The sequence below is a fragment of the Dasypus novemcinctus genome, chromosome 23 (genome assembly GCF_030445035.2).
Source record: "Dasypus novemcinctus isolate mDasNov1 chromosome 23, mDasNov1.1.hap2, whole genome shotgun sequence".
NCBI lineage: Eukaryota > Metazoa > Chordata > Mammalia > Cingulata > Dasypodidae > Dasypus > Dasypus novemcinctus.
Window position 1 is genome coordinate 39271653 of NC_080695.1, and position 13135 is coordinate 39284787.

Sequence of the window (13135 nt, forward strand, 5' to 3'; positions counted from 1 at the left end):
TTTTCAGCCACAATCCCATTTATAAACCAGAAGCTACTCACTATAAAGTGTTACCATCAACTCTATCCATTTCCACACTTTTACAGTCAAGTTATTTAAAACTTATACATACATTAAGCATCAGCACTCCTTCCCAGCCCTCTTAACTCCTTTCAGCTGCATTTTGAAAAGCTGGAAAATCCTTAGCTACGAGCCTTGGAAAAAGCAGGAAATAGTTTTTTCCTGTAACAAAATTTGGCCTCAATATAACTTAGAATCAGAAGATGGTTCTATAGGGAAAAAGTCTGCATCTCTTTTTGGTCAGGATGGCTTGCTAAGATCAGCAGCTGAGCCGGAAAAATTTCTGCTCCTCCGGGAAATGCGTCTAGGCATAGATGAAGAGTTTGTGGACATGCTTACCCCATTCCCCTGTCAGATTTACATAGGTGGGAAAATAGTGGCTTACTCTATAAAGGGCCCAGAGAAAGTAAAAAGCTTAACATTCCAACTTGGAACTGGACTGGTATTGAGGCCTTGCAGGTAACAGGAGATGAAGGGAAAATAATAAATGAAGAAGCAGAGCAGGAAACAGATAAGAAATAGAGAAAAATCCTGACAACCCCGGATATGCTAGAGAGAAATTAGCAGCACCAGAAACGAATCTTAAATGAAATGCTAATAGTACTGAGGACAGGGCACCTGTAAGCTATAAACTTACAAAAGGTAAATAAAGTAATACAAGAATCAGAAGACAGTCTTTCTGCTTTCCTAGAAATAATTTATACTGCCTATCTCGGCAATAAGCTAACATAGATCTGGAAAGTCCAGAAAATACCAGACTTTTAAATATAACCTTTATTACCCAAAGTTCTCCAGATTTAAGGAAGCTACAGAAAATTGATGGGGGCCTAGAATGACCTATCTCTAGTTTAGTTAGCACTGCCTAGGAAGTTTATTAAATAGGGACTGAGTTAGAGAAAACCTGCACTTCAGAAGGTGCGTGACCTTACTCAAAGCTCTAAGAAACTGGAAACAATCAGAACAAGACTGCCTCAGAAAGGTAAGGCCCCTGGGCCCAACCTCCACTCCTCCAGGGAGGGGAGAAAATTTTAAACGAAGAACCTATCCAGGGAAACGGACTTGGCCCAGTGGTTAGGGCATCCGTCTACCACATGGGAGGTCCGTGGTTCAAACCCCGGGCCTCCTTGACCCGTGTGGAGCTGGCCCATGCGCAGTGCTGATGCGCACAAGGAGTGCCCTGCCACGCAGGGGTGTCCCCAAGCGCAAGGAGTGCACCCCGTAAGGAGAGCCGCCCAGCGCGAAAGAAAGTGCAGCCTGCCCAGGAATGGCACCGCCCACACTTCCCATGCCGCTGACAACAACAGAAGCGGACAAAGAAACAAGACACAGCAAATAGACACAGAGAACAGACAACCTGGGGGTGGTGGTGGTGGTTTAAATAAATAAATAAATCTTTAAAAAAAAAAAAAGAACCTATCCATGTACATACTGCAAAGAAGGACACTGGAAAAGGAACTGTCCTAGATGCTCCCAGGAAAAACCCCAAGAACAGTTTGGGGGAACCTACAGAACCCTGGAATGAAGGGGTCCGGGGGAGGGGAGCTTTACTTCTGAATTAAAACCAGACACTTGAAGTAGAGCTTCTTAAGTGTACCTTCCTTGTGAAAAATCTGTTAACTGAACAATGCCCAGATAACTCTTTCTCCAATTTATACATATATAAAAGCGTTTCCAAGAATGAGCTTGCATATTAAGGCAGCACCGATCCCAGAAGAGACCTTAAAAGTGGTAAAAAAAAACAAAAACAAAAAAAACAGGGATGTGGAATGATGGAAAACCTGGAGACAACTATAAAAGAGTGAGAATCATGAGCCAAGTTAGTATGAACCGCCTGTGATCACAAGGAGAGTTGCCAGGGGGTCTTAGAGAGATGAGGGACCCCACAGACCTGGCCCCTCACCCCCACTCATCATGGATCCTGGCATTCCTCCTTTCAAGCCTCAAGCTCCTTGGGAGTCTGCTCTGTGCCAGGGGCTCCATGGCAGATGCTGGGGGGACAGGCTGAAGGCAGCAGTTCACGGGTGCTGGCTTCTAGGGGCTTACCAGAACTGATGGTTAAATTTTCAGGACTTTTGCAAGCCAGTTGCTAAACAGCGCTGCCACTCAAAATTAAAACATACACTGGGGAGCAGGTGTAACTCAGTGGTTGAGCACTTAATTCCCATGTACAAAGTTACAGGGTTCAATATCTGGTACTGCCCCACCACCAAAAAAAAAATATGCTACTCAAAATTCATCACTTTATTTTACTAAGTTCTACTAAGTTTTCATAATTATTTTACTAAGTTTTACTATTATCAATGCACTTGAGGTTATTTACATCTACTGCAGGGTTTCTCCGCCTCGGCACTATTGACTTTCTGGATCAGAGTATTCTTTGTTGTTGCGGCTGTCCTGTGTGTTTTAAGATGTTCAGCAGCATCTCTGGCCTCTTTCCTTAGTTGTTAGTAGGGTTCCACCAGGCGTGACAATTAAAGATGTTCCCAGGCACTGCCCAATGTCCCTGGGGAGGGGGGTAAAATCAGTCCCACTCAAGAACCACTGGTCTATTGTGTCTGTATGATGGAAATGCTGTTCAAAAGTGTGTTACTGCATGCTTCTTCTCAACTTGGTTCAGTGATATCATGTCAGAAGTTTGAAATTGGCCATGGTCTAAGTATTTAAATACTACAAATTAGGATTTGATCTACTGTATGTGTGTTGTAGATTTTTTTGTTTGCTTGTGTTTTGGATTGTCTAGACTTAAGAAACTAATGGAAAATATTAGTAATGCAGATTGATTAAACTTAAAAGTGTATTGTGCCTGTAGCCATTATATGGTGACTAGCACAGAAAAGTGAGGATATCTTCTTCTGGTATTTAAAACTATTATCCAAGTTTGCAAAGAAGTTGCCCACAGCAGTGGCAAATGAAGGAAGTTTCAGTTCTGACATAAATAGGTCTTCATTACTTCACTTTTGCCTTACTCATTACAATCATGGGAACATTAACCAATATTTACGTCAGAACTATAGTTCTTTGTCAACTGCCATCATGCGTTGGATATAAGAGTTCTGCAAAAATCAATGAAAGCCTTCTGTGAGATATAATCAACTCTATGGAATTTACAATAAAGAACATTTTTATTACAATTTGCAAAGTATACACTCCACATTCTTTATATCAGTAAAATTTATCATAAACTTAGATACCTAGGCAGGTATACATTCCCTCTCAACCCCCAAGAACCAACTTTAAGCATAACCCACCACTCCACTGGCTGAATGAGACATACTCAGTCCCACTCTCAAGGAACAGGAAAATTAGGGAGAAACGAGCCATAAGCCTCTCTCTATCCTTCCCCCCCCCAACCTGCCCCTCACCATCCTGAGAATAAAAACAGCCGTGGGCTGGGCTCTCTTTGCCCACATGCCAAATGACATGTTTGACGGAGTCATATGCAACTGCCGATATTCTCCAGTTTGTGACCTACAGAAACAGCAGTTTCATGAGGTGCAACCTCATGTGTTGAAGGCTAGTCACTGCTGCAATTTTTATGATATCAAAAGAAGAACCAACCAACCCAAGTGTCCATCAACAGGGGACGGGTTAAATAAAGCATGCTGCACCCACACAATGGAACATAATGCAGCCATCAAAAGAGCGTTCTCTCTGCCATGGAGTAAACATGTCCACAGGACACTGTCAAGTGAAAAACAGGTCCAGAGAAGCATGTGCAGTACACTAAGTTTGGAGGTAAAAAGAGGGTGGAAAATAATCTATACCCCAAATTTGCATAAGGAGATACTGGAATTACATATAAGAAACTAATAATAACGGTTATCTATTGGGGGAAGAAGGTGAGGATGGAAGATCTTTTTTTTTTTTTTTTTACTATAAATGTTTAAAGAACCTTTTAAGAAATCGTGTGATTTATTGTTTATAGTGTCAGACCACCCTCTTCTAGTCTGAGCCCCTGTCTGCCCACTGGGCCACAACCAGGCCCCCAGAGCAGGGCTGGGCCCTGTGCCCGTGTTCAGCCCAGCCTTCCCAGCCACCCCATCCCTCCGCAGCCCACATAATGGGGAGGATGGGGACAGACATGCTGGGACCGCACGCCCATAAAGGGCATCTCAACTTCTCACAGGAAAAGATGTCACTCCTTGGACCATGCTGGGTCCTCATGATGCCTTAATCCTTCCTCATTGTGCTCATAGACCAGGGAAGGGAAGAAGGAGCCAATGCCGCCATGGATTTCCCAGACACAGGCTGCCCCTGCTTCAGCCTCATCTGCACCATCTCCCCACGCCCCATGGTCCAGCCAAGCTGCCCTGCTTCCTACTCTTTGACCCGCCTCCCGCATCCTGCCTGGCCAACGCCCATTCAGCATGTCAGTGTACTTCAATATCCCTTTATTCATTCATTCAACAAATGACTACCGAGCACCCACTGTGTGCCAGATTCCATTCTAGGTCTGGGGAAACTACTGGAACTGACCATTACTGGGAAAATGTGCTGACCCTTCAAAGTTCCAGTGAGGGCCCTTCCTCATTTGTTTCCACCAGTTTCCTCTGCTTCGCCCATCACACCACCTTGTAACTGCCTGGTAATGTGACAGTCACCTTCTGCTCACCACCCATGCCCCCAGGGCAGAAACCAGTGCTATGAGTTTAAACCAACTTTAGGACAGAACCTGGCCCCAAACCGATGCCCACGAAAATTTCATGACTCCAGGATAGGGAGTCAGGTGAGCAAGGGGTTAACCAAGGCCCCTTGGCCACTTGCCCCCGCCACCCCCTCACCTTCAGGGAGAGGTCAGCCAGGATGTGATGGGGCAGCTGCGAGTACATGAGTCCCAGGCCCACGATGGCCTCCAGCTCACCCAGGTCGGCTGCGTGCTCCAGGTGGAAGATCGCCGACTCGCGGTCCCACTCCTCGTCCTTCTCGCAGAAGCGCCCACCCTCGTGGTACCGCACCATGGCCAGGTGGACCTGCCACACAGACTACGGTGTTGGCCCGGCGGACTGGGAGGCTGAAGCCAGACCCGAGGGCCGCCCAGCCAGCCTGTGGGAGGAAGTGATTAGCAGAGGAGAGCGGGAGCCTCGGGGGTCCGGGTTAGTGCAAAGAGGGGGCTGAAGCAGGCATGACCGATACCTTCCCCAAAATGGACTTCCCGATTTTCTTGTCATGGTCCAGAGTATTAAGCCTTTGCATTTCCAGGGCCACGGCCGAAGGCCTAGGCAAGTGGAGGCGGGAGGAGTTGAAGAGATGCCACTTCTCCACAGAGACCTGGAGGGAAAGAACGGGTATGGAGGCATTTACAGGCCAGAGAGGCGAGGGGCTGGACGATGGACGCATGACACTGCCACCAGCTGGCAGCAGGCCCTGCCATGTAAGAGCCTGCGTGGGGTAGGGCAGCAAACCCCTACTCAAATGAACCTGGATAAACACCGCTCCTTTTCTAATCAAATCCCGCCAGCTCGCGGGCACTGAGAGAATGTTACAGTAACAGGACAAAAGAGCCAGCACACAATTGCAGCAGCTCCAAGAAGCGTGTCCCCTCATTTGGCCATCTGGGTTTGCCACCCCCCCTCAGCCCGCTTCCCCAACCAGGCACCAGATGGTACTGACTTCAGACCTTCCAGCAAATCCACTTTGCTTTCCTCTGGGAATCACCACAAAGCTGTGGGCAACACCAGCCGTGCTTTGGGGTATGGGTTTAGGAAACACCACCTTGCCCAGCAAAAGGCATCCCCACCCACAGGTGCTCTCCACACGAGGGCCAGCAGCCGGCTGTGTGTGTCCGAGGAAGCAAAATCATCCCTGGGGCAAAGAAAGCTCCTGGGAGGCCCAAGCCGGGGGAGTCAGATTTACCAGAAGCTTTGAGGGAGTTGAGTTCCCAGAACCATCCCCCCAAGCTAAGGCTTCCTTTACTTTCTGGTTTCTGGTCTGAATCACTTGGCTCCTGAGGGACCCCCTGTCCTACTGAACCAGCACCTCCAGGGAGGGCCTGGAGTTGATGTCTAACAAGCATTTCAGGTGATCATTATCACTGGGCAAGCTTGGGAAAGACCAGCCCTGAGGAACCGCATGCCCTGCGGTCTTCTCTAGGACCCCCAAAATACTCTCCCCCAGCTGGAAGGTTCCTTCCTCCGACTCTGGTCCTATCTCCTCCAATCTCACCTGCCCTCTACACTGGACCCCAGTGCCCCCTCCTAGGAGCCTCCCCTGATCACCCCAGCAAGGCTCGACTCTAGCTCCTCCCGGAAATGGATTATTTCCCACGTGGTACTTCTCAGTGGGGTCCGTCTCCTCAGCCTGGCGGGGTCCAGGGCTGCTCGCTCGTGGCACTACTGGCACTGGGGCCTGGCTCACTTCTGGGGGGCCAGCCTGCGCATTGCAGGACGGTTAGCGGCTTCCCTGGCCTCCACCCAGCACACGCCAGCAGTCTCCCCACCTCCAGACAAGGCCACCACACGTCTCCAGACATCACCTGTTGTCCCCTGGGGGCAACCCCCGCAGCTGGGAACCACTGGTGTGGAGGGAAACAAGCCAGGCTCTGGCTAAGTCGGACCACTGGGCTTGAATCCTGGCTATGCCATTTCCCGGCCAGATAATAATACCTCAGTTGCCCCTCATGAAACCCAGGTGAGTGACATCTCACCGGGGGCTGCAAGCAGTGGAATTCACACTGCAGAGCACCAACACAGCAAGCTCTCTACCGCTGCTATTTCCCTTCAAAGACGGGGGCTGGTGGTCTTCTCTAATCCTCCCCCCCTCCATCCTGCCCAGGGAAGGCACTCGAAATGCCTTTGCCAAGGGAATTTGCCTCATTAGATGAGAGAGGGGACTGGGCTGGCAGCGGAGGGCTTGAGGGTAGAGAAAGAGGAACGGAACCTGGCAAAGGCAAGGGAGAAGCCAGAATAAGCCTTCCCCGGGGCTTAGTACCTGCCCGGCGCTGCCCAGGCTGTCTTCATCAGACTCGTACCTCCGGCTGCCATTGGAGTGGCCCTGATGGGAGGCAGAGGTTAGAGTGATGCAAACAGAACTTCCTCCCATGAACCAGCCATCCCTCCCAGGTGACCCTCCTCCCCGGGCACCGGCCAGCCCTCCCAGTGACCCTCCTCCCCGGGCACCGGCCAGCCCTCCCAGGTGACCCTCCTCCCCGGGCACCGGCCAGCCCTCCCAGTGACCCTCCTCCCCGGGCACTGGCCAGCCCTCCCAGTGACCCTCCTCCCCGGGCACTGGCCAGCCCTCCCAGTGACCCTCCTCCCCGGGCACTGACCAGCCCACCCCCGTGAAGCTGGAACTGGTGCGCTAAGAGGATGCTGGGTAACGGCAGAGACGATGGCATGGGCACAGCCACAGGAGTACTGGCCCTTTCCCTCCGTGCATAGGTGGGTGGACCTGGCTCCAAAGCACAGGATCCCGGCAGACCCTTTTGGGAAGGGCCACAGAAGCCACCAGGAAAATGGGCCAAGCCCCTCTTCTGGTCGAAGTTCCTGTTGCAGGTTTTTATTCATAATCACAGAACTGGGACCAGAGGTCTCCCAGCAAGACTGGCCATAATGCACAGACTCAGTTTTGGCCCCCAACAAAATCTCTTAACTGCTACCGTCAACTGGAAGTTGCTAAAAGGGGAAGCAAAGAAACCAACTTCTGGAGCCTCCCCAAGGTCTGCCAGGATCCTGAACCTTCTAGCCCAGCCCTTCCCCTCACACTAGCCCCGTTCTGGCTTATTACCCAGCATCCTCTCTGCTTAGCGACCCAAGGTTCCAGCTTCACCGCCAAATTTGTCTGCCAGTTTCAGCCTTGTGCCTAACCCCCCAAGCTTGTGCCCTTCCTGGCCTACATTACCCTGGTTTATCTTCTTCCCTGCATTTATCTTTCTCTGAAATGATCTTGTTTATTCGTTTACTTGTTATGCTCTCTCAGGAAACACTCAGATTCGCTGCCTGGCTCTCGAATCCGCCTGGACAATGAACTGCCAGGGGACTCTGGGCTCATTTCCTGGGGGTTCCTTACGTGTTCTCGGGGCTCTGGGTCATCCAGCTCACCCCGCTTCTCGCTGGGGTATCCGCTGTCCCCACTGTTCTCAGAGTCCTGTGGAGATAAGATGGCCTTAGGGTACCTGGTGGTGGTGGTGACATCTGGACATCCCAACCGTTCCCGAGCTGAACATTCTCCCTCTCCTGCCATTTGCTGGTTAGGTGAAAAGGGAGAGAGTGTAAGATAATGGCTAAGAGACTGCTTCAGGAACCAACCCACCTGGCTCAAATCCTGGCCTGGCTACTCACTAGCTATGACCTTTGACAATTGCTTAGCCTCTTTAAGCTTCCACTTCCTTAACTATGAAACCCAGATTAATTATAGCACCTACATCGAAAGGTCAAGAGGATGAAATGAGGTGCTACACTGTGAGAATGTTAAGAGTAGCTCACCCAATTTGAAGGTGGAAAAACAAAGGCTGGTCTTTTGGTTTGCTGGGCTGCTGAAAGCAATGCACCAGAAATGGGTTGACTTTTATGGTGGGACTTACTAGCTTACAAGCTTACAGTTCTGAGGCCGAGAAAAATGTCCAAGTCAAGGCATCATCAGGTGCTTTCTCCACAAAGACTGGCTGCCGGCGATCCTGGACTTGTCTGTAACACGGCAAGGCACATGGCGGCATCAGTTGGCCTCTCCTGTCTCCTCTGGGTTTCATTGCTTCCAGCTTCTTGCTTCTGTGGCTTTTTCTTCATCTGAATTTCATTCTCTTATAAAGGACTCCAGTAAGAGGATTAAGACCCATTACAAATGCAATTATTTAGGCGGCAGACTTGGCCCAGTGGTTAGGGCATCCATCTACCACATGGGAGGTCTGCAGTTCAAACCCTGGGCCTCCTTGACCAGTGTGGAGCTGGCCCACGCGCAGTGCTGATGCACGCAAGGAGTGCCCTGCCACACAAGGGTGTCCCCCGCGTAGGGGAGCCCCATGCGCAAGGAGTGCGCCCCATAAGGAGAGCCGCCCAGCGCAAAAGAAAGTGCAGCCTGCCAGGAATGGTGCCGCACACATAGAGAGCTGACACAACAAGATGACGCAACAAAAAGAAACACAGATTCCTGTGCTGCTGACAACAACAGAAGCGGACAAAGAAGAAGATGCAGCAAATAGACACAGAGAACAGACAACCAGGGTGGGGGGAAAGGGGAGAGAAATAAATAAATAAATAAATAAATCTTTAAAAAAAAAACAAATGCAATTATTTCTATTGACTGACTGGGGTGTTTGGGAGTGGTTGAGATGAAAAAGTTTATCTTGTAGACATGTTTCCACAATTAAAAAAAAAAAAAAGAAAGCAACTAAAAAGACGATTACAATTATATGCAATACATGATCCTGGATGGGCTTGAACAAGGGAGGAGAAAATGCTCAAAGGGACACCACTGGGCCATATGAAAACATTGAAATATAGATCCTAAGCTTTATATTAATGTTAAACTTCTTGAACTTGATAACTGCACTGAAGGTGGCTACATAAGTGAATATCCTTATTAGGGAACACATATGGCTATACTAAGTGTTCAAGGAGCATTTTATATATATGCAATCTACACTTGTGTTCAGAAAATGGATGGATGGATGAATGGGCAGACAGAATGATATGGGAAATGTGGCAAAATGTTAAAATTGGTGGATCTGGGACCCAGCTGGGAATCTGGGGTGTTGGGGTACACTGGAGTTCCCTGTATGGGGTTTGTATTATTTTTGTAACTGTCTTTTAAGTTTGAAAGTACTTCAAAATAAAAAATTAGAAAAAAAGAAAGAAAGAAACTTGGTATTGCTACCATAAATGGAAAACTTGTATCACTTCAATAGGTAGGAGGGAACCATTCAAACATATACAAGAAACCCACGGTCGTCTGGCCAGGGATCCGCTCCACCCCAAGGAATGTGCTTTCCTTTAAAGTTCCCTGCCCTGGTCTCGAGATAACCCTCCCTGCATGGCCTCTGCTCTGTGTGAGCACAAAGGCTGTTCTGTTTTGTTCTTAATATTGCAACTTCTTAAATTGAAGTATAATTTATACACAACAAAATGCACAGACCTGAAGTGTTTTTAAAAATGGATGGCAAGGGAAGAGGACATGGCCCAAAGGATAGGGTGTCCACCTACCACATGGGAGGTCTGCAGTTCAAACCCCGGGCCTCCTTGACCCGTGTGGAGCTGGCCCATGCGCAGTGCTGATGCGCGCAAGGAGGGCCCTGCCACGCAGGGGTGTCCCCCGCATAGGGGAGCCCCACGCACAAAGAGTGCACCCCGTAAGGAGAGGTGCCCAGCGTGAAAGAAAGTGCAGCCTGCCCAAGAATGGTGCTGCATACACAGAGAGCTGACAAAACAAGATGACGCAACAAAAGGAAACACAGATTCCCGGTGCCGCTGATAAGGATAGAAGCAGTCACAGAAGAACACATAGCAAATAGACACAGAGAGCAGACAACTGGGGGGAGGGGGGAGAGAAATAAAATAAATAATATATAAATAAATAAATCTTAAAAAAACAAAAAGGATGGCAAGCCATACCCAGGAGCCCAAGCACCCCACTCCTGGTACCTAATGAAGCACATCACCTTGGGCACTTGGTCCCTACAGTGGCTGGGAGCTGAATGTACCTCGGACCAACACATTCTTAAACTAAATCCATTGCTGAGGGTGAGAACCCATTATCAGTAGGACCTCTGGATGGGGCACTTCAGTTAAGGTGAGGCCCACCTCAATCAGAATGAGTCTTAATCCTATTACTAGAGTCCTTCATCAGTGGAATGAAATTCAGGTAGGAAGAAAACCATAGGAAGCAAGAAGGTGAATATCAGTGGACCCCGGAAGAGAAGGAAAAGTCCAGGAGATGCCACCATGTGCCTTGCCATGTGACAAGCTAAGGCCAAGGACTGCCAGCAGCCAGCCTCAGAACGCTGCAGTCTTCAGGGAGAAAGCATTGCCTTGACGACACCTTTATTTGGATTTTTTCCCAGGCTCAGACCGTGAGCAAATAAAAACCCATTGTTTAACCTGACCCACTTCTTGGTACTTGCTGGAGCAGCCTAGGAAACTAAAAAAGCCCCACACTTTGGAATCATTTCCAGTGAGTTCAGAGCCCAAGCCGAATGACAAAGAGCCTCACTCAAACCCCAACTCTGTACCTCCCAGCTCTATGACCCCAGGAAAGGTGGCCAACCTCTCTGAACCTTGGTGTCCCCATCTGAGACACAGGGTGACTACCCATCTCCAGGTGGGGACAGAAGACAGCAAGGACAGCAGTAAAGACAGCGTGTTGGATCTGAGTCTTGCCTCCATCGCTGGCCAGCTGAGAGCCATGAGCAAATGGCTTAACCTTTCTGTGCCTCAGTTTCCTCCTCTCTCAATCAGGATAGTAAGAGTACTGCCCAAGCAACTGCTAATTCTGGTGATAAGAAGCAGGTGCTGGGGAACAGGGCTAGAAAGGAGACCTTTCACCATGTAATATTTTGAACCCATGAGAAATGTATTATTTACCTAAAACTAAAGAAAACATTAAAAAAAAAACCTCTATTTCATGGGTTGCCAACAATGTATGCTCATGGTGACACTTCCATGTATCAGCTAGTATTTTTTTATTCTACTCAAGAGCTCCAAAAAAGCAGTTGAGAGTGAACTTGCACCTTTGGGGCAGTCTGAGGGTGGAGTCAAAAGTGAACTTTGGGTCTGTGCCAGTGTGAAATTCCTGCAGAGTCTGTTTATTTTTAAAATTCTATAAATTTTTAAGGTGAAGCCATAATATGTGTTTGTCTGAATGCAAACCCCATGCCTTCAGCTTCTTACCAAGGAGTCAATCTGAAGCTGCAGGAAAGAGGTTGTTTATGCAACCCACGAGCCTCAGAACTGACTGTGCTATGTGTTTCACGTCCAAGAGAAAACCTCGATGAGTGTGGCCAAAATCACACTGTGGCTGAGCCTGGCCTGTATCAGAGTCACACGGCTGCTGGCTTGCATTCTCCCTTCTCCGACTATCTCTGGGAACTGGCATCCGACTCAGCCCTTCCCAACCCCATTTCTTCTCCTCCCTACCCAGGAAAGTTCTGCCCTGGGCAGGATGCTGAGGTTCGGCTGCATCTCCACGCAGCCCGTGCCCACCTGGCCTTCCCGCCTCTGAATCCGAAGACTCACCCTTAGTCCCCACTGGCAGGGACTCCACTCCACCACCCACCCTGCTGGGCACAGAAGCAGCAGCCGCCCTCCCTCCCTCTTCACTCACTCGGTGGTTGTCCAGATGGTCGTGGTCTCTGGATGTCACGTTATCGAGGTCACTGAACACTGGCCAATCTGGGCAGGGAGAAAAGGGAGAGAATGTGCTGGCTCCACAGCTGGAACAGGTCATAAAACCACCTCTGGCTTAGAGCAGAGCAGGCCCTGCCACCAAGGCTTCTTCTTAATTTTTATTTATTTATTTAAAACACTTTTTTTTCTTTAAAGATTTATTTATTCTTAGTTTTTAATTTTTTAAAGAAGACAGCAAAAAATGGGAAAGGAATGTTGTCAGTACCTGGGGAGCTAAAGTTCTTCCTTGACAACTCCTTCTAAGTCTGCTGCTGCCTGCCAGCTCTGGGACCTGAGCAAGGAGCCTAACACCTGTACCTCCTCGAGGTCGTTATAGCAACATGAAACTCATACATTATGTGTATACACGTGTGCCTGGCACACAACTGGCCCTCCATAAGGTGAAGTTGTGAAGGAAAGATATAAAGGTATTTGTACATTTGGGCCCACTAGTAAGCTACACACAGTGGAAGCCTCAAAGGATGTAAAAACCTGCCACTTCACTTAAGGAAATAATGATTTAGTTTTTTTCCTTCAACCTTTTTTTTTTAAAGATTTATTTTATTTATTTTCCTTCCTTCCCCTCCTCCTGCCCTGCTGTTTTTGCTGTCTGTGTTGTCTTCTCATTTTCTCCCCTCTAGGATTCATGAGGATTCAATCCTGGAGACCTCTGATAGGGAGAGAGGTTCCCTGTCAATTGCGCCACCTCAGTTCCTGGTTTTTGCATGCTTCACCTTGACTCTCCCCTTATCTCTCTTGCTGGG

General features: G+C 48.8%; 1 protein-coding gene across 2 annotated transcripts in view; it reads right to left on the reverse strand.

The window, feature by feature from the left end:
• The window catches only part of EEF2K (eukaryotic elongation factor 2 kinase), a 76095-nt gene that overhangs the window by 19946 nt on the left and 43014 nt on the right, over window positions 1–13135 (reverse strand). The window contains exons 11-15 of one of the 2 annotated variants that reach the window (XM_058286287.2): window positions 12310–12377; window positions 8065–8142; window positions 6988–7050; window positions 5194–5328; window positions 4842–5030 (exon numbers count right to left, since the gene is read on the reverse strand). In XM_058286287.2, coding sequence (XP_058142270.1) covers window positions 4842–5030; window positions 5194–5328; window positions 6988–7050; window positions 8065–8142; window positions 12310–12377 — 533 coding nt within the window. Of the gene's footprint in view, window positions 1–4841; window positions 5031–5193; window positions 5329–6987; window positions 7051–8064; window positions 8242–12309; window positions 12378–13135 lie in introns of both variants that reach the window. The other variant, XM_058286286.1, reaches the window with a different exon arrangement.